Source organism: Entelurus aequoreus, linkage group LG01, assembly GCF_033978785.1.
Source record: "Entelurus aequoreus isolate RoL-2023_Sb linkage group LG01, RoL_Eaeq_v1.1, whole genome shotgun sequence".
NCBI lineage: Eukaryota > Metazoa > Chordata > Actinopteri > Syngnathiformes > Syngnathidae > Entelurus > Entelurus aequoreus.
Window position 1 is genome coordinate 90,612,124 of NC_084731.1, and position 28,000 is coordinate 90,640,123.

At 40.1% G+C, this 28,000-nt stretch overlaps 2 protein-coding genes across 3 annotated transcripts in view; one reads left to right on the forward strand and one right to left on the reverse strand.

The window, feature by feature from the left end:
* LOC133659057 (dTDP-D-glucose 4,6-dehydratase-like) overlaps positions 1-12,262 on the reverse strand; it is a 22,738-nt gene extending 10,476 nt beyond the window's left edge. The window contains exons 1-3 of the mRNA XM_062061733.1: positions 12,020-12,262; positions 11,856-11,922; positions 11,682-11,750 (exon numbers count right to left, since the gene is read on the reverse strand). Of these exons, the coding sequence (XP_061917717.1) occupies positions 11,682-11,750; positions 11,856-11,922; positions 12,020-12,099 (216 nt within the window). The 5' untranslated portion in view covers positions 12,100-12,262. The remainder of the gene's footprint in view (positions 1-11,681; positions 11,751-11,855; positions 11,923-12,019) is intronic.
* gpr180 (G protein-coupled receptor 180) overlaps positions 1-28,000 on the forward strand; it is a 42,676-nt gene that overhangs the window by 2,322 nt on the left and 12,354 nt on the right. Inside the window, exons 1-3 of one of the 2 annotated variants that reach the window (XM_062061710.1) lie at positions 12,707-12,915; positions 27,690-27,833; positions 27,902-27,996. In XM_062061710.1, coding sequence (XP_061917694.1) covers positions 12,777-12,915; positions 27,690-27,833; positions 27,902-27,996 — 378 coding nt within the window. In that variant the 5' untranslated portion in view covers positions 12,707-12,776. Of the gene's footprint in view, positions 1-12,706; positions 12,916-27,689; positions 27,834-27,901; positions 27,997-28,000 lie in introns of those variants that run through there. The other variant, XM_062061718.1, reaches the window with a different exon arrangement.

The window sequence follows — 28,000 nt, forward strand, 5'->3', positions numbered from 1 at the left end:
ATATTATTTGTAAGAACCACAATTAATAAATATATTTCAGTGAATAACTTATTGTCCAAATCTGTATATAAATATGTACATAAATTGTTGTAATTATATTGTAAAATGGATGGATGGATGGATGGACGTTTAAAACAAAACTGTTATTATTAATTAGTAAGTATACATTTTTTGAGCCTTTTTAGAGAAAATCAAATCATTGTAGTAAATGATGCAAATTACTCTGTCATGGTGACCACGCCCCCACCGCCACAGGTATCGTGGCAGTTTATGGGAAACACTGAATACACATGAATAATTTATCAACACAGTAGGACAAAACGGTGCTCTTAAATACTCATCAGTGAAGCATGTTTAATACAAACAGTGAGATGTCTAACAATTAGGAAGGTTTGTGTCACGTTTGTCCTCCTACAGAAACCGTATTAAAACCAGAAATAAATGTTTTCCATTTTTATACATTTTTGAAAAAGCTCCAGGGAACCAATAGGGTGGTGCTAAAGGGCCACATGTGGCTCTAGAGCCCGGGTTGCCGACCCCGGACCTATACCGAAGGCCAAATCTGGAAATACTTCCAGACTGCGGACATTGTAGATATGAGTAGATAGCACTACTGTATGTTTTAAACACAAGGAAAGAAAATGTGGATGCCAGGTTGTGTGGCTGTGTTAGGGTTGTCAACTCACTGAAGAAAAAAAAAAAAAGGGACACCTTGCAGGGCTCTGTCGACCTAATTTCCTTGGGCCTTTTTTTAAAATTTGGTGTGAAAGGAGTTTTTATACTATCCACAAAGGCTGAATGCAGGCAACTGGACTTTGTTTGTTGAAGATGTTTAGAATTGCTTCCAACCTTTGTGATTGAAATGACCTGATGACTGACAATCTACACACACATTATTATACTATTTGACTGCAAGCACAATTTAATTAAATGCAAAGGTTTCAGATTAATACGAATACTTGGGAAACAAATTGCTCAATGATTAACATATGTTTTTGAGCCCTCTACATCATTCGTGTAACTTTTCGTTCCTAAAAAGCCAGACGTATCAGATCGGATGCATGCGTTAAAGCATATAATCTACATGAGGGCAGTAATTTATTTATTAGATGGCTGTCCAGTGATCCTGCAAGATTGCCAAAAAGAAGAATTGAGAGACGCCCGATTTATAGGGATGTAACGGTATTATAAATACCGCGGTATTTCAGTATCAGACTCATCACAACAGTGCCGTGATGTGACGGTATAAAATTAAAACTCTGTCAGTGTAGTTTTTGTTTGGCACTTTTAAAATGGCCGGTCTGAAAGTAAACTAAGTCCTCCAAAATTCCATGCGAAGCACGAGTGTGCTAGGTCTGTGTGGGAGGTCGTAAAGAGGAGAGAAAGGATAGTTTTTTTCTGACATTTACTGAAGTTTTCATTAAAATCCCTCCATAACTTGTTGAGCTATGTTGTTTACGCACAGACAAACACACCCTGGCGAAAACGCAACCTCTTTGTACTGCAAGGCAAAGCTGCCGCCTGCGTCTGGAGTGTTTCCAGGACAACACATAAGACGGTCAGAAAATAAGATGTATTAACCCACATTTTTTTCCCACAACATCGAATCAACTCGTGGTTTAAATGGATTTTGTTCTCCATGTTTAAAGTACGAAATGCAGGATTAAATACGGATTAAAAAAAAAAATTTTGGTGACTGCTCTGCGAGGAACACAAGTAACATGAAAAGCTGTGTGATAAATCATCACCCGGAAAATATATTTGATGCCAGCGAGGCCAAGCATTCATTTGTGAGATATTTACATTATTAAACGATAAACTTTCAGTTAACTTTTTGTTACACTGGAAGTTTATATTGTCACTTTAAAGACACTTAACTGAAAGTATATTTGGGTAAAAAAATGTTTTTACATACATATATGTGTGTATATATATATATATATATATATATATATATATATATATATATATATATAGTGTAGTGTAGTGTATATATATATATATATATATATATATATATATATATACATACACTACCGTTCAAAAGTTTGGGGTCACATTGAAATGTCCTTATTTTTGAAGGAAAAGCACTGTACTTTTCAATGAAGATAACTTTAAACTAGTCTTAACTTTAAAGAAATACACTCTATACATTGCTAATGTGGTAAATGACTATTCTAGCTGCAAAAGTCTGGTTTTTGGTGCAATATCTACATAGGTGTATAGAGGCCCATTTCCAGCAACTATCACTCCAGTGTTCTAATGGTACAATGTGTTTGCTCATTGGCTCAGAAGGCTAATTGATGATTAGAAAACCCTTGTGCAATCATGTTCACACATCTGAAAACAGTTTAGCTCGTTACAGAAGCTACAAAACTGACCTTCCTTTGAGCAGATTGAGTTTCTGGAGCATCACATTTGTGGGGTCAATTAAACGCTCAAAATGGCCAGAAAAAGACAACTTTCATTTGAAACTCGACAGTCTATTCTTGTTCTTAGAAATGAAGGCTATTCCACAAAATTGTTTGGGTGACCCCAAACTTTTGAACGGTAGTGTATACACATGTATGTATAAGTCTATAGTAATAAATATGATTCGAATAGTTGAGCATACTTTTTTTTAACATATACCACAATAATATACAGAGGGCTTAATACCGTTATAATATCGTACCAAACAATGTTGATACCATTACATCCCGACTGATTTATAAGGAGAACTGTGTGTGTTTTAAATTTGAAAGAGCAGGTATATAGGCAATGTAATTCTAAATTAGTCAAATGGCATTTTATGCATTACGCTAGCTACCCCAAGAGGGACAAGCTGTAGAAAGTGGACGGAGGATAAACACCATCAAGCAACAGTATTTACATTTTTCAAATAAACAAATATAATTTTTGCATTACACAATAAGGTTTATTTAGAGGTAAATTATACATATTTAATTTGATGTATTATTTTGTGGCGATCACTTGGTGTGTGTTGCAATAGTAAATTAGAGCTTTCTGATTTTTATAGGAGAGAAAAATAGATCACATTAAAAAATACATAATGATGTTGACTTTTTGTAAATTTTTTTAGATGACAAATAATTCCAATGCTGTGAAAGTGATTAAAAATGTGATCTGGAGCAGCTGGAGGAAGATGATGACAATTGTCCTTTTTATGTTTTTGAACTAACATGATAGATAGTTCTGTTAGTTTTTTTTAAAATAAAAAATAAATATACGTTGTGACCGGCTGTATCAAATATGATACAAATCAAAAATTATATGGATTTTTTTTTTTTTATATACAAACAAAATATATTTTTTCAGAAGTGCTGAAAAAAGCAAAATGTTTCAAATTAAGGGAATTTTTTGTTAATTATTTAGTGGTTCAGGATTTAAAGGGTTTTGCCTAGAAATATTTAGACTTGACAGAATAAGAAAATCTTTTTTAACAGAAGTATGTCCTGCTCAACCTAAACCAGAACAAATTCAGTGCTCAGCTTTATAACAGAGCAGGTCTCCAATTTTGAGCACGATGATAAAAAACACAAGTGTTTTATTTATATAACTGGCAACATTTTGAATGTGTGTTTTTATGAAGATCACCACTCAAACAGCGTGGTTATTTTCTATATATTGTGTTAACGTGTCATGAGATAGAAGCATAATGTCAGAAGTGAATACTGCCAGAAACACTAAGAGTTGAAGCAAATACTATTTGAACCTTTAATGTGTCACTGCATTACCTGTAGCGTCATTATCATAAAGACATACTAACACTTTATCCAGTTGCCCTTGAGGACACGCCTTGACTTTCGGTGGCGCTGTGTAGGAATGTGAGGTGTTGGTTGATGCACGCCTTTAAAAGGGTGTCGTCACAAAAAATGCACCTTTTAATTGGCGGCACTACAAAGTATTGACGATATGATTAATACAACGAGGCTTTTACCAGCTCTGAAGGCTAAAGGTAGGAATAAGTTTCGTCTGGGCGTCAACCTAGCGATTAAGAACAGGACAGAAATTACGAATAAAGGAGAAGTGATGGCAGTTTAAAAAAATAATAAAGCAAACTTTATGCGCGATATCCTCACTGAATGACGACGTGTGCTCGACCTCGGACCAACTGGGCTCAGTTACGAAACAAACACGCTCACATAAATATTGCGCATGCAGAACACTTCTAGTTGAACTTTTATTTTTATATACATTACACTTTAGTTATCTGCTGCCCTGTCAAGAGCCTGCTCCGTGCGTGTTGGTTACCGTAGCGAAACAGGCGAGTCGAAACTGGCGTGTGACATCACTAGTTACCTTTTTCTCTTAAAGAGGAACTGCACTTTTTAAAATGATTTTGCCAATCATACACAGTCCTTATGTGAGACAAGAGCACATATATCTTGTCTTTTTTAATGCATTCTCACTCGCAAATAACACTGGCAAAAGTCAGCTAACAACGGAGCTAATCTAATTGGAGTCGCTCTATTCCGCCTGTAAAGCGCTCTAAAAAACATGTTATATACAGTCGTGGTCAAAAGTTTACATGCACTTGTAAAAGAACATAACGTCATGGCTTTCTTGAGTTTCCAATCATTTTTGTTTCATCTGACATCACATGGACAAAGATAAGACCCTCTGGAGGAAAGTTCTGTGGTCAGATTAAACAAAAATTGAGCTGTTTGGCCACAATACCCAGTAATACGTTTGGAGAAGAAAAAGGTGAGCCCTTTAATCCCAGGAACACCATGCCTACCGTCAAGCATGGTTGGTGGTAGTATTATGCTCTGGGCCCGTTTTGCTGCCAATGGAACTGGTGTTTTACAGAGAGTAAATGGGACAATGAAAAAGGAGCATTGCCTCCAAATTCTTCAGGACAACCTAAAATCATCAGCCCGGAGGTTGGGTTTTGGGCGCAGTTGGGTGTTCCAACAGGGCAATGACCCCAAACACACGTCAAAAGTGGTAAAGGAATGGCTAAATCAGGCTAGAATGAAGGTTTTACAATGGCCTTCCCAAAGTCCTGACTTAAACGTGTGGACAATGCTGAAGAAACAAGAGAACCAACAAATTTAGCTGAACTGCACCAATTTTGTCAAGAGGAGTGGTCAAAAAGTCAACCAGAAGCGCCTTATTGCAGTGAAACTTGCCAAGGGACATGTAACGAAATATTAACATTGCTGTATGTATACTTTTGACCCAGCAGATTTGGTCACATTTTCAGTAGACCCATAATAAATTCACAAAAGAACCAAACTTCATGAATGTTTTTTGTGACCAACAAGTATGTGCTCCAATCACTCCATCACAAAAAAATAAGAGTTGTAGAAATTACTGGAAACTCAAGACCACCATGACATTATGTTCTTTACAAGTGTATGTAAACTTTTGACCACGACTGTACATGATAGCACGGTGACGCATTCATTTCACAAACGCATCACAGCCTTTGCTTTTTCCTTCAACAACTACTACAATTAATGAGAGACAACATAAAAAAACACTTACTGTACAATGTCTGCGCTCATTGGGATGGCGACCGATGGGATGTTCATTTATCTCCCGTTTACATAAAAAACACACATAATTCTCACAAAGTATTAAAAAAAAATGCTGGGTGCCTAACGGCGTTCTCGCCATCTCCTGATCAAAGTTGCCCAACTTCTCGCTTTATGGTCACAACTTTTTACTATCTGGGTGAGAGGCATGATTTATAATCTAGAACAGGGCTGCCCAAACTTTTTTGGCTCCAAGGGCCAAAGTGAAAATGTGCCAATGGTCCACTCTTCCTCTGCGAGGGTCAGACCTTGAGGCACACCTGCAGCTAATCAGTTCATTTAGGACACGTTTGATCCAGAACCAACTTTCACAAGCTCACAGGCAATGCTGCAGCTCACCGGTTCAATATGTCAATACAGCAGCCTAAGCTAGTTACCGTTTTGTGATCAAAGCGCCACTAAAAGTACACTCAAAGTTCAATATAACGCGGTCTAATATAATGCGACGTTCTATATAAAAAAATGTTCACCCATTTTTTTCCCCACCAGTCAATCGCATTGTTTTTCACCAATATCGCGTATTAACAAACTTACTGCCGTGATCGGTCCCTCACAGTTTTAGTTATTAGTTACCATCGTGTTATGCCCAATGATTCACAGCCAAATTGTTTAAGTTGCCAGCACTCCTAGTTCTCCTTAGTGTATGTTCTTGTTGCAAGGACTGCCTTAGCTCAGTGTTTTTCAACCTTTTTTGAGCCAAGGCACATTTTTTGCGTTGAAAAAAATCCTGAGGCACAACACCAGCAGAAATCATTAAAAAACGAAACCCAGTTTACAGTAAAAAGTCGTTGATATGACTTTAAACCAGGGGTCGGCAACCCGCGGCTCCTTGACCACTCTGATGCGGCTCAGCTACATACATGCCGACCCCCCCGATTTTCCCAGGAGACTTATGGATCTCAGTGTCTCTCATAGATTACTCCCAGGGAAAATATAATCCTATTTACACTCTAATTACTAAATAAAGGGCGTGCCCTAATTGCACTGCAGTAATTGTCCTCTATAGCATGCGTGCCAGCCCGGCCACTTGTTGCATGTTGTTATTACTTGCACACACAGGAGACAGCAAAGCATACTTAGTCATCAGCCACACAGCTTACACTGACAGTAGCCGTATCAAACAACTTTAACATTGTTACGTTACATATATGCGCCACACCGTGAACCCACACCAAAAAAGAATGAAAAACACATTTCTGGAGAACATCCCACCGTAACACAACATAAACACAACACAACCATTACCCAGAATCCCATGCAACCATTACCCAGAATCCCATGCAGCCCTAACTCTTCCGGTCTACATTATACACCCCCGCTACCACCAAATCCCCCCCACATCACCCCCCCCCCCTCCGTGCGTTGGTTGAGCGGAAGAGTTAGGGCTGCATGGGATTCTGGGTATTGGTACCGTCAGTGTAAGATGTGTGGCTGCTGAGTTAGTACGCCTTGCTGTCTCTTACGTGAGCAAGTTGAAACTGCATTCTACGTGTGGTCGAGCAGGTACACTGTTAGTGCAGACTGTAGAGGGCGCCAAATGCAGTGTCATCACGCTCTGATATTCGGGAGTCCCCCGGGAAAAATGAGAGGGTTGGCAAGTATGACGCTATCAAGCGCCATTCATTCAAAACTCGCGGGCTGCACTAACATCAAATTTCCACAATAAAGTGCGTGCCGGTGCGTGTGTCGGAGACCCCTGGTTAACATAGCACAAAGCATTTAAACTTTGTATGCGGTGTTTTTCATTTTAAATTTTAAATTTTTTTTTGTGGCTCCCATTACTTTCTTTAATTTGTGAAACTTGCCAAAATGGCTCTTTGAGTGGTAAAGGTTGCCGACCCCTGCTTTAAACCATAACCAACCATGCATCAATATAGCTCTTGTCTCAAAGTAGGTGTACTGTCATGACCTGTCACATCTGACTAATTTTGAGTTTTTTGCTGTTTTCCTGTGTGTAGTGTTTTAGTTCTTGTCTTGCGCTCCTATTTTGGTGTCTTTTTCTCTCTTTTTTTTTTTTTTTTCCTGTAGCAGTTTCATGTCTTCCTTTGAGCGATATTTCCTGCATCTACTTTGTTTTAGCAATCAAGAATATTTCAGTTGTTTTTTTATCCTTCTTTGTGGGGACATTGTTGATTGTCATGTCATGTTCGGATGTACATTGTGGACGCCGTCTTTGCTCCACAGTAAGTCTTTGCTGTCGTCCAGAATTCTGTTTTTGTTTACTTTGTAGCAAGTTCAGTTTTAGTTTCGTTCTGCATAGCCTTCCCTAAGCTTCAATGCCTTTTCTTAGGGGAACTCACCTTTTGTTTATTTTTGGTTTAAGCATTAGACACCTTTTTACCTTCACACTGCCTCCCGCTGTTTCCGACATCTACAAAGCAATTAGCTACCAGCTGCCACCTACTGATATGGACGAGTATTACACGGTTACTCTGCTGAGCTCTAGACAGCACCGACACTCAACAACAACACATCATTTGCAAACTATAATTACTGGTTTGCAAAAAATATTTTTAATAGGTGAAATTACATAATCTCCCACGGCACACCAGACTGTATCTCACGGCACACTAGTGTGCCGCGGCACAGTGGTTGAAAAACACTGCCTTAACTCACGCACCATTTGCAGTTTGTTCATTTGTCTTCCCCTGCTGCTGTCACTAATCACTCCCCTTTATTTGTCCATGTCTCCCCGCCTGTCCTTGCAGGATTTTTGTTCACTCTCCCTGACAGTTCTGCGTCTTCATTGCTACACTTAGACTTTCTTGTTGTAGACCGTTGGCGACGCTTTGCGTTCCAGTTCGCTTCACGCTAGGCAAACGCTCCTTATGTCTTTGTGCCTTGTACTGGAATTAAACAAGCATTCTTACCTGCAAGTCTCCCTGCGGTCTATCGCATCCTGGGAGACACAACCTTCGCAGACAGACCAGATCGTAACACTTACACTGGAAATCTTTATGAACGTGTCCAAAAAGAAGGAATAAAAAAACAATAAAAATAACAAAATATTGACGCAGTGATGTCCAAACCTACTGGTGGATAGTGGTTTAGCACTTAACCAGAAGAAAAGGGTTATCCAGGAGATGGCAAAAAGCCGCTGCCTTACCAGGTCTCAGAAAATCTGCAGAGACTCCTCCCACCCCCACCAAGGAATGTTTTCATTGCTGGATTCTAGAAAGAGGTTCCGCAACCTCCAGGTTCTGTAACAGCTTCTTCCCTCAGGCCGTAAGACTCTTGAACGCATCATAATAATCCCCTCAATTTACCCCCCAAAACGGATAAACTCGCTGGAATATAAAGACAATATAACATACTGGTATATCCATAAATGTGGATGCATATGCAAAAGTGCAATGTATTTATCTGTACAGTAATCTATTTATTTATATCTGCACCTTATTGCTCTTTTATCCTGCACTACAACAAGCTAATGCAACGAAATTTCGTTCTTATCTGTACTGTAAAGTTCAAATTTGAATGACAATAAAAGGAAGTCTAAGTCTAAAAAGATAAGGATTTCTATATAACGCGAACTCGGGAATAAGCGATCTGTATTTTGCTAGTTAAAATAACATAATTCGTGATGAAGATGCAACAAGAACAAATACTACGCAATATAAAAATTGCCTCCAGGTTTACGAGCAGACGAGCATGTTCGGCGGCACACAATCACAGAGTACTTACAAGCAGACAGTGTGTAGACAGAAAAGGGAGAACGGACGCATTTTGGCTTAAAAACTAACGATAAAGGTGAAGTTATAACACGGAAACGCCCTCAGGAAGAGGTGCTTTAAGACATGGCTAGCTAGCTAGCGGCTAACGTCCAGTCGGCAGTGTTTTAGCTACTTCTAAATCACTAATCCTCGCCTTCATGGTGACAAATAAAGTACGTTTCTTACAAGTATCATCCCTGCAGGACGAGGAATAGCTAAACATGCTTCACTACATACCGTAGCTCACCGGCGTCAAAATGTAAACAAACGCCATTGGCGCGTACAGGCAGGTATCTAGTCGATACTACTATGATTACGTCGATATTGTTTGGCATCACATCTTCTTTCGTTTTTTTAAAATGTATATTATGTTTATAAACTCAGGAAATATGTCCCTGGACACATGAGGACTTTGAATATGACCAATGTATGATCCTGTAACGACTAGGTATCGGATTGATACCCAAATGTGTGGTATCATCCAAAACTAACGTAAAGTATCAAACAACAGAAGAATAAGTGATTATTACATTTTAACAGAAGCGTAGATAGAACATGTTAAAAGAGAAAGTAAGCAGATATTAACAGTAAATGAACAAGTAGATTAATAATTCATTTTCTACCACTTGTCCTTAATAATGTTGACAAAATAATAGAATGATAAATGACACAATATGTTACTGCATATGTCAGAAGCTAAATTAGGAGTCTTTGTTTGTTTACTTACTACTAAAAGACAAGTTGTCTTGTATGTTCACTATTTTATTTAAGGACTTAACTGCAATAAGAAACATATGTTTAATGTACCCCAAGATTTTTTTTGTTAAAATAAAGCCAATAATGCAATTTTTTTGTGGTCCCCTTTATTTAGAAAAGTACTGAAATAATTTTAGTACCGGTACCAAAATATTGGCCTCGTTACAACACTAGACTGTAGTGTAAACGGTTGCAAAATTAGCTCAAAAAGCTAACACATTAATTACAGTTAGCATGTTTTAAATACAAAGTTGTATGACTATAAGGTATAATCTGTGTAATTAGACAAAAAAAGCGTAAAATTAGCAAAAAAAAGTTAGCACTTTATTGTTAGCGTGCCAGCATGCTAAAGTTAGCACAGCTGTCACATACCAAGTTATATGACAGTAGGGCGGGGGTCAGCAACCCGCGGCTCTAGGCGCTGCTCAAGAGCCGCATGTGGCTCTTGAGCAGCGCCCTGGTGGCTCCATGGAGCTTTTTCACAAAATGTATGGAAATGGAAAAATATATTTTTTTCACGACACAAACCTTCCTAATTATTAAAAAGCCAACTGTTTAATATGTTTGTGTTTCTGCTTCACTAATGAGAGTATCTGGCGAGCGCTGTTTTGTCCTACTAATTTCCGTGGCCCTTGAACTCACCGTTGTGTGGACTGTGACTCAACAGTTTATTTACATGTACAACCTTATCCGACGCTACCACAGAAAGATGTGTTTTATGCCACTCCTTCTTTGTTTCATTTTGTCCACCAAAGGCTTTATACTGTGCGTGAATGCACAAAGGTGAGCTATGTTGATATTATTGACTTGTTTGTTGTTAGGGACGGCGTGGCGAAGTTGGTAGAGTGGCCGTGCCAGCAATCGGAGGGTTGCTGGTTACTGGGGTTCAATCCCCACCTTCTACCATCCTAGTCACGTCTGTTGTGTCCTTGGGCAAGACACTTCACCCTTGCTCCTGATGGCTGCTGGTTAGCGCCTTGTATGGCAGCTCCCGCCATCAGTGTGTGAATGTGTGTGTGAATGGGTGAATGTGGAAATACTGTCAAAGCGCTTTGAGTACCTTGAAGGTAGAAAAGCGCTATACAAGTATAACCCATTTATCATTTATCATTTATGGAGTGCTAATCAGGCATATTTACATCATGTTAAAGTTAAAGTACCCATGATTGTCACAGACACACTAGGTGTGGTGAAATTATTCTCTGCATTTGACCCATTACCCTTGATCACCTCCTGGGAGGTGAGGGGAGCAGTGAGCAGCAGCGATGGCCGCGCCCGGGAATCATTTTTGGTGATTCAACCCCCAATTCCAACCCTTGATGCTGAGTGCCAAGCAGTTAGGTAATGGGTCCCATTTTTATAGTCTTTGGTATGACTCGGCCGGGGTTTGAACTCACGACCTACCGATCTCAGGGCGTGTTGCCATCATTATAACACTTATACAAGTCTTTAAATTTTTTGCGGCTCCAGACAGATTAGTTTTTTGTATTTTTGGTCCAATATGGCTCTTTCAACATTTTGGGTTGCCGACCCCTGCTCTAGGACTGTAATGTTAGCATGCTAATGTAAACATGCATACAGTTGGCATGTTTTAAACACCAAGTTACATGACTGGCAATTAAGGCTTTTAGCTCATTTGCCAGCACTGCTCTGATGCCCGAGGTATTACCTTGATAAAAGTGTAGTTGGCTCTGTTTTCAATGCTCTCCAGACTCCTGGGGCTGCAGCAGTAGTCCAACTGGGAAAAAAAACAACTATTCAATACTCTTGAAGCAATTTAAGGTAAATTTGATACAGCTGTTGTTACATTTCACAGTTACTTTATATTATTATGCAAACGTACAATGTCAAAGTTAATAATTCTCCAGTCAGGGTGCCTTTGGACCAGTGCACACACAAGGTGGGAGCCACTGTTGGGACAGGAGAACATAACAGTGTCAAGTTAAAAAAAAAAAAAAGATACGACATTTTGTCATTATTTTAGAGATTTATACGAGGGGAACTCACATGAATCCTGATCCTCCAGTCACCAAAACAGTTCTGTCGAAATCCATCGGTCTACCGGGGCACATTTTAATTAAAACCATGGTTTCAGATCCCCGCGACCCCGAAAGGAACAAGCGGTAGAAAATGGATGGATGGTTTTCCGATGTTTTAACCGATGTATATATATATAATCTTTATAATTCTGTTCGATGTTTAACTTCTTGGTCCTGTCGCAATGTTTGGTTTGTGGCCGGTGCGACAGTAGCTGATTGTTTACGGTAGTGTTGACACGTAGAAAAGAGGCGGGACATGTATTGGAGCAAATATGCCACTCGTCACTCTGATTGGCTGACAAATTGTGGCAATGACGTCAATACATTTTGATTGCGTGATTGTATGTCGATCAAGTTGACCACGGCGCCAAGTAACTAAACAAAGCTCCCTGGTGTAACTCGGAAGCAATGTGGCTTCCGGATATATCTGCCAACATAAAAGCCCGAATGCCAATTGACAATGTTTGATGTTTCCTACCAGTCGGTTAATACCGCATTCATGTTTATAAATTTGCTTTAATATTAATTCAAGCCAATTTTGTTGTGTCACTAAATCCCAAATTAAACCATTTTGAGGGTTTTTTGTTATAATCTGTTAACTTCCGCTTTATTTCCCTCTTGCTTGTGTAACTTTATGCAGAAGGGCTTTCTCCTGGTTTCGTGGCTCGTTGAAGTGATGAGCTAACATATATTAACTTAAAACGCCAAGATTAGTGTGTTTTAAAATGTCGTATTTACTGTCCGCTCTTATGGCTACATCACTCCTCGCTTCGCAGGCCTTTGGGAAAACTGTAACTGGACTTTTTAAGAGCGAAGTAGCGAGACTGCAGAAAGGCCAATTCATCACTAATTTCATGTATCAAGGTACTGTAGTTCCGTCTTTATTTGTTTGTCATTCATTGAAGTCATCCCTACGTCATTGTTTTGCCCTCACGGTATGTGTTGATGTCATACAACTTGGCAGGCAGCTAACTAGGGAGGTTAATTGGTGTTTTACAAAAGCATTTTTTTGACACTGAATTTATGTAACTGATTTTTTTTAAATTAGAATTTCGCGAACTGAATTTTTTTTCAAATTATGCTGACAATTTCATTGAAAAAAAAAATCAGTGTTTTAAAATTCATTGTTAAAAAAACTTGGTGTTAAAAATGCAATGTAAAAAAATCAGTGTAAAAAAAATTAATTGCAAAAAAATTCAGTGCTGAAAAAAAAATTCTGCTTCAAAAAGCAAGACTCACTTCCCTTTATAGACTGAAGTAATCGATCCTGTCTCAGAACCAGCCAAATAAGGTCTCAAGTTTGACACAGGTCTCGCAAAACAGCGTAAAAAAATACAGTTAATTGGGCTACCTGGGTGTAAAACAACATAATTAACATTTCAATGGATATTTTCAATTTATAGAAATTATTTTCTTAGCTTTTTCTTTAGTTATTTTTTTTCGTGTAAAAATGAAATGCACACAACATAAAAACATAAAGCTGTGTTATTCAAACATACGTTTTCATTGAGGGCCACATCGCAGTTATGGTTGCCCTGAGAGGGCCGCTTTTAACAATGAGTGATATATGAATATACATGTGTGTGTATATATATATATATATATATATATATATATATATATATATATATATATATATATATATATATATATATATAATACATTAACAATTAGGGATGTCCGATAATGGCTTTTTTGCCGATATCCAATATTCCGATATTGTACAACTCTAAATTACCGATACCGATATCAACCGATACGATATAAACCGCTGCCGATATATACAGTCGTGGAATTAACACATTATTATGCCTAATTTGGACAACCAGGTATGGTGAAGATAAGGTCATTTTTTTAAAATTAATAAAATAAAATAAGATAAATAAATTAAAAACATTTTCTTGAATAAAAAAGAAAGTAAAACAATATAAAAACAGTTACATAGAAACTAGTAATTAATAAAAATTAGTCAAATTAACTGTTAAATGTTAGTACTATTAGTGGACCAGCAGCAAGCACAATCATGTGTGCTTACGGACTGTATCCCTTGCAGACTGTATTGATATATATTGATATATAATGTAGGAACCAGAATATTAATAACAGAAAGAAACAACCCTTTTGTGTGAATGGGGGAGGGAGGTGTTTTGGGTTGGTGCACTAATTGTAAGTGTATCTTGTGTTTTTTATGTTGATTTAATTAATTAAAAAAAACAAAAAAAAACGATACCGATAAAAAAACAAAAAACGATACCGATAATTTTCAATATTACATTTTAAAGCATTTATCGGCATCTCTATTAACAATATATTTTTTTACATAAGCTGAAAAAAAAATCTTAAAAATTTACCTAAAAACTGGCAGCTCAGTCACCAGAATTGTAATGTAAAAGTAGTGTTTATTTTTTATTTTTTTACAGCATGTAAAAAACTGGAATAAATGGAAAAACAACACCACTGTTTTTAATGGTAAAATTCAAGCAACAGAGGTAGTATTTTTTTTTTTGGTTTGTTTTTTTAAAATCTTGTTTTAATCTTTTTTTTTTTTTTTTTTTAATGTTTTAGTGTCTTACTGTTTATGGAAAAAATAACAGTACCAAAGTTGATTTTACGGTAAAAAAAAACTCAGTCGGCGGAATTTAACCGTAAAATCTATTGTCAATTTTACAGTCTACAATTTGATTGATAATTTGTTTTGAAATCTTAAGTCAAGCAGATACTTAATTACATTATTTATCTTTTTTTTTAACAAAACATGTTTTTTGGAATACATGATAATATTGAATTTTAAAAGATATGCAATTGAATGCAATACATGATTTTTAATGTCAAAAGGGAAAGAACAAATATATTTAGTAAGAAAAGATTGAGCATTTTATTAAGACATATTATTTCCAGGCTTTCGCGGGACACATAAAATAATGTGGCGTGCCAGATATGGCCTCCGGGCCTTGAGTTTGACATCTGTGGTGTAATGTAATCCAAAATACTTTGGAATGTAAATATTAGTTTTACACAAATATGCAAATATTAGCAAAAATTATAAATACTTCTGGGCGTTGAAATTATTTTGATGTTGGAAATAAATGCCACTGAGTCATCAAAACCTTCATTAAAACTAGAAAAGTAAAAAAGTGCATACAAATCATAATTTTATTAACATATAATACTGTCAAATTAAGATTGTTTTTAAGGATGGAAAGTTGATTAAACACTTACAGATTTATCTTTTCCAAGGCTTGTAGGAACAAACGCAACTTGTCTGCTTTTCGTCCGTACCAACTCTGACTTCATGAAATTAGAGATGAAATTCAAAAACCAGTTCTTATTTAGAGCCGTGCCCAAGGTTTAGACTCTTGTGAATCAATTATGAGACACTTTAAGGTAATTAATTAAATTGCCATTGGCCCACACTTTCGCTTTTTTACCTAATGTTTTTAATTGGGAAACAGAGCTGACTGTGACTTTGTATTCATGTTCCCCGGGCGGGCTCGAGTTGATGAAGAAAATAATTTTTGATGACACGCCAGTGACATTCCTTTTGTCTTTAACCACAGAGGTTCCACCCAAATAATAACACTGAATTAGAAACCCTATTCTTGATTTTACTTAGACCTTCCCGGTAAGGTCTATTCAGGTGAACTGGAGAGGAGGCTACGGCGGATAGTCGAACCTCGGATTCAGGAGGAACAGTGCGGTTTTCGTCCTGGTCATGGAACTGTGGACCAGCTCTATACTCTCGGCAGGGTCCTTGAAGGTGTATGGGAGTTTGCCCAACCAGTCTACATGTGCTTTGTGGACTTGGAGAAGGCATTCGACCGTGTACCTCGGGAAGTCCTGTGGGGAGTGCTCAGAGAGTATGGGGTATCGGACTGTCTGATTGTGGCGGTCCGCTCCCTGTATGATCAGTGCCAGAGTTTGGTCCGCATTGCCGGCAGTAAGTCGGACACGTTTCCAGTGAGGGTTGGACTCCGCCAAGGCTGCCCTTTGTCACTGATTCTGTTCATAACTTTTATGGACAGAATTTCTAGGCGCAGTCAGGGTGTTGAGGGGATCCGGTTTGGTGGCTGCAGGATTAGGTCTCTGCTTTTTGCAGATGATGTGGTCCTGATGGCTTCATCTGGCCAGGATCTTCAGCTCTCACTGGATCGGTTCGCAGCCGAGTGTGAAGCGACTGGGATGAGAATCAGCACCTCCAAGTCCGAGTCCATGGTTCTCGCCCGGAAAAGGGGGGAGTGCCATCTCCGGGTTGGGGAGGAGACCCTGCCCCAAGTGGAGGAGTTCAAGTACCTCGGAGTCTTGTTCACGAGTGAGGGAAGAGTGGATCGTGATATCGACAGGTGGATCGGTGCGGCGTCTTCAGTAATGCGGACGCTGTATCGATCCGTTGTGGTGAAGAAGAAGGAGCTGAGCCGGAACGCAAAGCTCTCAATTTACCAGTCGATCTACGTTCCCATCCTCACCTATGGTCATGAGCTTTGGGTTATGACCGAAAGGACAACATCACGGGTACAAGCGGCTGAAATTAGTTTCCTCCGGCGGGTGGCGGGGCTCTCCCTCAGAGATAGGGTGAGAAGCTCTGCCATCCGGGAGGAGCTCAAAGTAAAGCCGCTATTCCTCCACATCGAGAGGAACCAGAGGAGGTGGTTCGGGCATCTGGTCAGGATGCCACCCGAACGCCTCCCTAGGGAGGTGTTTAGGGCACGTCCGACCGGTAAGAGGCCACGGGGAAGACCAAGGACACGTTGGGAAGACTATGTCCCGAGGCCTGGGAACGCCTCGGGATCCCTCTGGAAGAGCTGGATGAAGTGGGCTTGGGAGAGGGAAGTCTGGGCTTTCCTGCTTAGGCTGCTGCCCCCGCGACCCGACCTCGGATAAGCGGAAGAATGATGGATGGGATGGATGTATTTTACTTGTATTCAATAATTATATCTAACCTACGTACAGTTTAACAGGATATGAAAACTTGTGTTAATCGCAAATATTATTATCAAGGCTTAAGTCAGACTGATTACGAAAATAAATACTAATCAAATATACTACAAAAGAAGGGACTCAAAAAAATGATTACAAATAAATGTACATAAAACTTTGCTGTGCTAAGATAAAATGATTTCTAAATATCCATCCAACCATTTTCTACCGCTTGTCCCTCTCGAGGTCGCGGGGGTTGCTGGAGCCTATCCCAGCTGCATTCGGGCGGAAGGCCGGGTACACACATTCTCTCACATTCACACACTAGGGCCAATTTAGTGTTGCCAATCAGCCTATCCCCAGGTGCATGTCACACAGAAAGACCCTGAGCCCGGGGATCGAACCCAGGACCTTCTTATTGTGAGGCACACATACAAACCCCTGTCTCGCCGTGCTGCCTGAATTCTAACTAAAGTGATAATAAATAATAATAATATATGTTAAAGTGCAAATGAAAATACAGTTTCACTTCTTCAGTCATAATTTTTGTGCTTGAAAAACTTCTAAGATTTAAGCTCTAGACTTCTTGTTTGTTTAAGATTGTCATTTTTGCCACAAGTGGTAGAAAAGTGTATTACAACTGACTACCGCTTCAGACCACAGTTGAGATACAGGTATTGTTTGGCGGCCCTTTGCACCCTCGGCAAAGAGAGGTTGTGGAGGTTTATTTTAAACGTTGACATTTGAGTCTCATTGTGTGGAGCTTTAAGTGACTGTGATATTACGTCAAGAGACGATAGTTCTGTTTTTGTAATGTGTTTTGGTTTCAAGGTACAAAGAAGTCCAAAAAAATATGAGAAAAATAAGTCGTACCTCTGCCTTGTTTTTAATGAATACTTAGGCGTACTACGCTACTGTATTTTAATATTGGTCATTATGGTGGTACTTGGAGAGCACAGTTTTTTCTGAAGTTGTATTTGGTGAATTAAATTTGTTTTAGCCTACAGTTGTGCTCATAAGTTTACATACCCTGGGAGAATTTATGATTTCTTGGCCATTACTCAGAGAATATGAATGATAACACAAAAACCTTTCTTCCACTCACGCTTAATGGTTGTGTGAAGCTATTTATTGGCAAACAACTGTGTTTACTCTTTTTAAATCAAAATGACAAAAGAAATTACCCAAATGACCGTGATCAAAAGTTTCCATACCCCAGTGACTTTGACCTGATAACATGCACAAAAGTTGACAAACAGGTTTGAATGGCTAATCAAGGTTCCAATCCTCACCTGTGACCTGTTTGTTTGTAATTAATGTGTGTGTGTAAAAGGTCAGTGAGTTTCTGGGCTTCTGACAGAACATTGCATCTTTCATCCAGTGCTGCACAGATGTTTCTGGATTCTGAGTCATGGGGAAGGCAAAATAATTGTCATAGGATCTGCGAGAAAAGGTAATTGAACTGCATAAAACAGGAAAGGGGTATGAAAAGATATCCAAGGAATTGAGAATGCCAATCAGCAGTGTTCAAACGCTGATTAAGAAGTGGAAAATGAGGGATTCAGGTAGACCAGCAAAGATTTCAGCCACAACTGCCTGGAAAATTGTTCGAGATGCAAAGAAAAATCCACAAATGACTTCAGCTGAAATACAGGACTTTCTGAAAAATTGTGGTGTGGCTGTTTCAAGATGCACAATAAGGAGGCACTTGAAGAAAAATGGACTGCATGGTCGAGTGGCCAAAAAGTTAAATTTTGGTCTCATCACTCCAAATTACTTTGTTCCAGAAGTTTTGAGGCTTGTCTCTGTGCTGTTTGGCGTAATGTAAGCGGGATACTTTGTGACATTTGCGCAGAAATGGCTTTCTTCTGGCGACGCGGCCATGCAGCCCATTTTTATTGTGCATCTTGAAACAGCCATTAACATATCATACTGTCAAATTAATCAACTTTCCATCCTAAAAAAAAATCTTAAACTCTTACAGATTTATCTTTTCCAAGGCTTGTAGGAACTTTTCATCCGTACCAACTCTGACGTCATGAAACTAGACATGAAATTAAAAAAACGGTTCCTAATTACTTATAAACATTGCCCAATGTTTAGAGACACTTAAAAGTAATTTATTAAATTGTCAGTGGCCCACGGTGTTCATTGTTTCTGAAGAAAATAACTCGTGATGACACACGCCAGTGACGCGCTCGTTTCGTCTTCGTTTTCTACTATAGAGGTCCCACCCAAATATTAACACTGCATTAGAAATCCTACTCTTGATTTTACTTATATTCAATAATTACATCTAACCTACATACATTTTAACACAGGGGTGTCCAAAGTGCGGCCCGCAGGTAATTTTTTAACGGCCCCTCGGCACATTCTAAAAATACGATGAAAAAAAATGTAAAACATAAAAAGTGTTATAAAAGAGTAAACCGGTGAAATGTAACAAGAAAATGTTGCATTATTTACTCTAATAACACAAAACTGCCATGCAGGCAGTTTCTTTCTTTAAGAAATAATAATGAATCAAAATCAATGTCGTTATGAATTATTGACCTATTCAAGGCTCCATTTACTTCACATTAAATATTCCACTTTGAGGTACAGTATTTTGGGGGGAAAATGTTGCATATTTTTTGGTTGCCATTTAAAAAACAAAGTTTTTTTAAAGAAGGGCCTAAAACGAACAAACAAAAAACAAACAACAATAAAACTTATAATTGACGGATAGATCTGAAGTTGATCTTGAGACTATTGTGGTAAAAGTAAAAGAAAATGTTGGATTTATTTACCCTTTTGGATCCCCAATAATTTTAGTGGAACTTTTTTTTTTTTAAGTGTCATTGATCAAAACAATTATTAATTAAAATCAATGTTGTTATGAGTTATTGCCCTTTTTAAGGCTCCAATTATTATATAATCTCAAATATTCCACTTTAAAATTTTATTGGGGGAATATATTGCATATTTTGTGTTTTTTTCCATTTAAAAAAACACGGTTTTCCTTGACAAAAATGGCATACAACTTAAATCTTTAAAAACGTTATATTGACAGACAGACCTAATGTTGATCTAGAGATTTAAACCTTGAAGAATAATAATAATAATAATACTAGATAATGACAAATTTAAAAACTTTTTTTTGACCAAAACCCTTTGGGGTCCCTGGCATCAAGCCTGAGTGGAGACCTAAATGTATCTTTTTTATCCATATATTGTATTAGTTTTTAAAATAAAACATATCAAAATGGCCCCCGCTTGCTTTGATTTTTCAGTGTGCGGCCCTCAGTGGAAAAAGATTGGACACCCCTGGTTTAACAGGATAAACCTTGTCAAATGTTATGAAAGCATGTGTTAAACGCAAAGATTATTATCAAGGCTTAGGTCAGGCTGGTTACGAAAATAAATACTAATCAAATTTCCTACAAAAAAATGGGACTCATAAAAACTGATGAAAAATAAATTTACTTATAATTTTGCAGTGCTGAGATAAAATAAATTCTAACTAAATTGATAATAAATAATAATAATATGTTTCCTAAATAAACCGTCAATAAAGGGGTTAGAGTTAGGTTTAGTGTTGCCAGGGGTCGGCAAACATTGAACCAAAAATACAAAATACAAATCTGTCTTGAGCCACAAAAAATGAAAAGCCTTATAAGTCTTATAATTTATATTAGCTATAATAGCCTACTATCAAAATGACTATGTCTCGCAGGCTGAAGCAAATCTTCGTTGACAGAAATGTTGAAATGTAATATTTATTCTACACATTTTTACAACATTAGAAAACATTAGTTAATCAGAGGCTACTCAGAAGGTGAGATAACTCCTGGAAATTACTGGCTTTTAATGGCCAAAGGTATAGATGTGTGTGTCCAAGTTAAAGGAAACGACAGGCTGTCTTCTTTTAATAGATTTATTACAATCTTTGGGAAGCTAGGTAATGTTTGCTGTGGTCTGGAACAACATGGCACATGAACAACTATCTGAAATGCAGCCAATGTTACATACAGATAATGTGTCATGAGACATGCAGAACTAAATTATATACAAAGAGGCTAAAAGTAAAGGATATTAAATGAGCTCAAATATACCTACAAACATAATGGTGCAATAGCATGTTAGCATTGATTAGATTGCAGTCATGCACTGACCAAATAAGTCAATAAAATCAACAAAGCGCACCTTTGTGCATTCATGCACAGCATAAAACTTTTGGTGGACAAAATAAGACAAAGGGATGGGAGATTTTACATGTAAACAAACTGTTGCGTCACAGTCCACACTATGGTGAGTTCAAGAACCACCGAAATTAGTAGGACAAAACGATGTTCACCAAATACTCTCGTCAGTGAAGCCTACACACAAACATATTAAACAGTTGGCTTTTTAACAATTGGGAAGGTTTGTATGTTTGTCCTCAAACAAAAAACATACTAAAACAAAACTTTTTTTCCCCCCCATCTTTTTCCATTTTCAATCCTTTTTAAAAAATGCTTCAGGGAGCCACTAGAGCCGCTGGTTGCTGTCCCCCGACTTAAGCTCTAGACTTCTTGTTTGTAGATTGTCATTATTGCCACAAGTGGTAGAAAAGTGTATTACAACTGACTACCGCTACGGACCACAGTTGAGATACAGATATTTTTTGGCGGCCCTCCAGTAGGCGCTCGCGGCCCAACAATGGGCCACGGCCCTATGGTTAAGAAACACTGGTGTAGTGTATATGAATAAAGGTTAAAATGGAAGTTTTCTGCTGTCTATGGTTTGCAATTAGCCTTAATGCTTGGATTTTACTGACGTCCCGCCCATTAAATATGCCTGGTGGTCAAGCGACCTCTGTTCTCAGTGGGTACTCGGCGCCATTTAGACTGTCTCAAAGAAAAAATGCCCTATGCTTGTGTTGTTTTCAGCTGTACGAATTGTTCAAATCGTGAAAAGGATAAACGTTTTAGGACATCTTTTCTCGGACATTGTACTTCGCTTCAGATACTGTCGCCACTTCAGTTTTCTTTACGGACACTGGCATTCTGTAATTTTGTTGAAGTCGTTCTGGTCTAATTTAGTTGCGCTACCACTGGTGATGCAGGCGAAACTGGGATCTTTGCAGATCCAAGCTCCGTTCTCAGTGGGTACTAGGCACCATTTAGACTGTCTCAAAGGAAAAAATGCCCTATGCTTGTGTTGTTTTCGGCTGTACGAATCGTTCAAATCGTGAAAAGGATAAACGTTTTAGGACATCTTTTCTCGGACATTGTACTTCGCTTCTGTCGCCACTTCAGTTTTCTTTACGGACACTGGCATTCTGTAATTTTGTTGAAGTCGTTCTGGTCTAATATAGTTGCGCTACCACTGGTGATGCAGGCGAAACTGGGATCTTTGCAGATCCAAGCTCCGTTCTCAGTGGGTACTAGGCACCATTTAGACTGTCTCAAAGAAAAAATGCCCTATGCTTGTGTTGTTTTCGGCTGTACGAATTGTTCAAATCGTGAAAAGGATAAACGTTTTAGGACATCTTTTCTCGGACATTGTACTTCGCTTCAGATACTGTCGCCACTCCAGTTTTCTTTACGGACACTGGCATTCTGTAATTTTGTTGAAGTCGTTCTGGTCTAATTTAGTTGCGCTACCACTGGTGATGCAGGCGAAACTGGGATCTTTGCGGATCCAAGCTCCGTTCTCAGTGGGTACAAGCGTCTCAAAGTAAAAATGCCCTATGCTTGTGCTGTTTTCGGCTGTAGGAATGGTTCCAATCGCGAAAAAGATAAATGTTTCTTCAGAGTTCCTCGAGAGGTAATCAAAAAGGGCGGAAGAGTGCAAGATTTGACGAAAGGACGACAAGAAAAGCAGCTCACCTTCCAGTCCAAGAGAGCAGAGTCGAGGAATGCATGAGTTTGCAAAAATACAAAAAACTAATCTGTCTGGAGCCGCAAAAAATGTAAAGACTTATATAAGTGTTATAATGATGGCAACACGCCCTGAGATCGGTAGGTCGTGAGTTCAAATCCCGGCCGAGTCATACCAAAGACTATAAAAAAGGGACCCATTACCTAACTGCTTGGCACTCAGCATCAAGGGTTGGAATTGGGGGTTGAATCACCAAAAATGATTCCCGGGCGCGGCCATCGCTGCTGCTCACTGCTCCCATCACCTCCCAGGAGGTGATCAAGGGTGATGGGTCAAATGCAGAGAATAATTTCACCACACCTAGTGTGTGTGTGACAATCATGGGTACTTTAACTTTAACATGATGTAAATATGCCTGATTAGCACTCCATAAATGATAAATGGGTTATACTTGTATAGCGCTTTTCTACCTTTAAAGTACTCAAAGCGCTTTGACAGTATTTCCACATTCACCCATTCACACACACATTCACACACTGATGGCGGGAGCTGCCATGCAAGGCGCTAACCAAGACCCATCAGGAGCAAGGGTGAAGTGTCTTGCCCAAGGACACAACGGACGTGACCTAGGATGGTAGAAGGTGGGGATTGAACCAGTAACCTTCAGATTGCTGGCACGGCCACTCTCCCAACTTCGCCACGCCGTCCCCTGTAGTCCAGACCTGTCTCCCATTGAAAATGTGTGACGCATTATGAAGCCTAAAATACCACAACGGAGAATGTTGAACAACTTAAGCTGTACATCAAGCAAGAATGGGAAAGAATTCCACCTGAGAAGCTTAAAAAATGTGTCTCCTCAGTTCCCAAACGTTTACTGAGTGTTGTTAAAAGGAAAGGCCATGTAACACAGTGGTGAACATGCCCTTTCCCAACTACTTTGGCACGTGTTGCAGCCATGAAATTCTAAGTTAATTATTATTTGCAAAAAAAAAAAAAAGTTTATGAGTTTGAACATCAAATATATTGTCTTTGTAGTGCATTCAATTGAATATGGGTTGAAAAGGATTTGCAAATCATTGTATTCCGTTTATATTTACATCCAACACAATTTCCCAACTCATATGGAAACATATATATATATATATATATATATATATATATATATATATATATATATATATATATATATATATATATATATATATATATATATATATATATATATATATATATATATGTGAATATGTGTATTTGTATGTACAATATATTTGACTCAGAGTATGTGCGGGAGCCAGAGTACGACCCCAGAGAGCCCAACCCAAAACGGAAAATGTGGCGTCCAGGGAACAAGGGACCATCGGGCCCACGCAGCCAGGCCGGCCAGCGACAGGAACCCCAGAGCCCGGCCCACCGTGCCGCCCGGAAGAGCCAGCAGCAGGCCGTAGACAGACGCGCCCGGCAGAGGACAAGGCACGGGAGAAGCAGGGGACAGCCAGCCCCCAAGCCAGCGAGAGACCACACCCCACGCGGGCAGAAAGCGGGACGCCCTGCCCGAGGGGCCCAGAGACTCCCCGCAACCGAACGGGAAGACTGCCCCCGCCCCACCAGCAACCGGGCCCCCACAAGCCCAACCCCCATCTCCCGGAGAGCACGGCGGGGCTCGCCCCAGGCCACCCCACCCAAGTCGGCCGCCGCAGGACCGCCCTGCACGGGGCCACAGGAACAACATGCAGGGACCCCAACGATGGCGATGGAACAACCAGCAACTGCCCTGTCGAATCCTCCCCCTAAGGGAGGGGGGGAAAAAATACTAATGATAATGATTAAAAAGTAAAATACAAATAATAATAATAATTTTAAAAAAATGTATGTATAAAAAAATAAATTAAAATAAGATACACAAAGTCACTACCCCAGCAGCTGGCCGACTTGCAGCACCGCAGAATACCTTACAGTGCACCAAGCTGCCACAATAGACGCGGGGACTAGACCCAGCAGGCCCCAACCAAGACGGGCACCCGGAACGGATGGACGGTGGGACCCAGGAGCTCCAGACACGCAGCCCGGATGCAGCAGCCTGAGGCGCCGACCCTCGAGGCCCCAGGCGCATCCCCAGAAATATATATATATATATATATATATATATATATATATATATATATATATATATATATATATATATATATTAGTGAGGTGCTGGTTTATGTACACATTTGTACCCCTCTGCTTTCTCAATTCTATCATATCATCACAATAATGTTTTCTCTCCTGCGATGAGGTGGCGACTTTTCCAAGGTGTACACTGCCTTCCGCCCGAATGCAGCTGATAGGCTCCAGCACCCTCCGCAAACCCGAAAGTGACAAGCGGTAGAAAATGGATGGATGGATACTTTTCTCTCGTTGAGATCTGCTTTTGGAGATTTTTTACATCTTTTTTGATACCATTGATAATCTGTTCTTGGAGGTTATTGACATCTTTTTGTACATCATTGACATTGCTTTGTAGAGTTCCTGTTAACACTCTTAAATCGTGGTTTACTTCTGGCGACCCTCTATTGCTCTGTTGACTTCGTCTTATCACGCTCATGGTTGCTCGGCAGCCAAGTGAAGTCAATAGTGTTGTTGTCTCTGGCGGCAAGCGGCGCCTCCAACATGTTTTTCCACATTTCTTGCGATGCCAAAGAATGTCAGCCTTTCTGGTCAATCACTTATTTGGCATGTGTCCAACTCTCTCTGTTTCGTTTTTTTGCGTGGAATGGTTTTTGATATGGAAAAATACATTTTTGGAGTTGCATCATTCCGTGTGAAGGAGTCTCTTGACGGTCTTGCAGTATTACCAAGTGGTGGAGTCCCCACTTCTCCCTGATGAGGTTGTTTGTGGTGCTGGACAGGTTATTGATTGGTACGTTACATCGTTCATCTCTTGTTCATGTTATTGTGTTGACCTTAACATCTGTATCGTTGTCCATTGAGGAAGAGGTCATTATTGGCAGATTTAAAGGATGGAGTGAATGTTGACCCTGAGATGCTTTGGAAAGTTGCTGCACATACTCTTAAGTGTGTTTAACTATACTTAGTGTATATAGTATATAACGCAGTCAGGGCGTTGAGGGGATCTGGTTTGGTGACTGCAGGATTAGGTCTCTGCTTTTTGCAGATGATGTGGTCCTGTTGGCTTCATCTGGCCAGGATCTTCAGCTCTCACTGGATCGGTTCGCAGCTGAGTGTGAAGCGACTGGGATGGGAATCAGCACCTCCAAGTCCGAGTCCATGGTTCTTGCCCGGAAAAGGGTGGAGTGCCATCTACGGGTTGGGGAGGAGATCTTGCCCCAAGTGGAGGAGTTTAGTACCTCAGAGTCTTGTTCACAAGTGAAGGAAGAGTGGATCGTGAGATCGACGGGCGGATCGGTGCGGCGTCTTCAGTAACGCGGACGCTGTATCAATCCGTTGTGGTGAAGAAGGAGCTGAGCCGGAAGGCAAAGCTCTCAATTTACCGGTCGATCTACATTCCCATCCTCACCTATGGTCATGAGCTTTGGGTTATGACCGAAAAAGGACAAGATCATGGGTACAAGTGGCCGAAATGAGTTTCCTCCGCCAGGAGGCAGGGCTCTCCCTTAGAGATAGGGTGAGAAGCTCTGTCATTCAGGAGGGACGCAAAGTAAAGCCGCTGCTCCTCCACATCGAGAGGAGCCAGATGAGGTGGTTCGGGCTTCTGGTCAGGATTCCACCCGAACGCCTCCCTAGGGAGGGGTTTCGGGCACCTCCGTCCAGTAGGAGGCCCAGGACACGTTGGGAAGACTATGTCTCCCGGCTGGCCTGGGAACGCCTCGGGATCCCCCGTGAGTAGCTGGACGAAGGGGCTGGGGAGAGAGAAGTCTGGGCTTCTTTGCTTAGGCTGCTGCCCCCGCGACCCGACCTCGGATAAGCGGAAGATGGATACTATACTTAGCATCAGCATCTATCAAAATCAGCTTGGCCGCTTTGGATATCACTTCCTTCTTGAAATGATATTTCCAAAACTTAAGCTAGGCTGTGCCGCTTCAGCGGAGTCCGCTGATTTTAACAGGAGAGGATTAGCATGTATTGCGCTTTATTTTGCGAAAAGGGGAATTTGACACACGCACTTTCTGCTTTTTCAGCAGTAACACTGACCGACGTCGTCCGACATGAGCGTGATGACTGTGTCGCTCTTTTGTCTTGCTACATCTTTCCATCATACTTGCCAACCTTGAGACCTCCGAATTCGGGAGATTGGGGGGCGGGGGGGTTGAGTTGTGGGGGGCAGGCTTTGTTGGTAGCGGGGGTGTACATTGTAGCCTGGAAGAGTTAGGGCTGCAAGGGATTCTGGGTATTTGTTCTGTTGTGTTTATGTTGTGTTACGGTGCGGATGTTCTCCCGAAACGTGTTTGTCATTCTTGTGTGGTGTGGGTTCACAGTGTGGCGCCTACTTGTAACAGTGTTAAAGTTGTTTATACGGCCGCCCTCAGTGTGACCCGTATGGCTGTTGACCAAGTATGTCTTGCAGTCACTTACGTGTGTCTGCAGAATGTGACTGGGCCGGCATGCTGTTTGTATGGTGAAAAAGCGGACGCGACGACAGGTTGTAGAGGACGCTAAAGGCAGTGCCATCACGGCACGCCCTTAATATTGTTGTCCGGGTGAAAATCGGGAGAAATTCGGGAGAATGGTTGCCCCGGGAGATTTTCGGGAGGGGCACTGAAATTCGGGAGTCTCCCGGAAAAATCGGGAGGGTTGGCAAGTATGCTTTCCATCCGTCTCTTTTCTACCGCTTGTAGTTAATAGTTAAGCTGAACTCCATCCATCCATTTTCTATTTTAAATGTAAATATTCCCCTCTTTTGTTTGTGTGGTGTGCAGGTGATGCAGGTTTGGTGGTCTGTCAGCTGGACAACCCCTCATTAGCTGCAGAGATGGAGTCCAGGCTGCTGCTATATCCAAATGTGGACAAGGACTGGGTCAACCTCAGCTGCTCTGAAAGACTCACTAGAGCCGAGTTCACCAGTAAGAGGACGTTTGCACCAATGCGTAATAAGGCTGGTAATGTGTGATGTTCCTCCTTCTTGCTTCAGTATCTCTCAGTCAAGAAGAACACAACCAGACGATCCCTCGTCAGTCGTCTCCCACGGTGTGGAAGGCTCTGTATGCAGATAGATACACCTGTCAGGTAA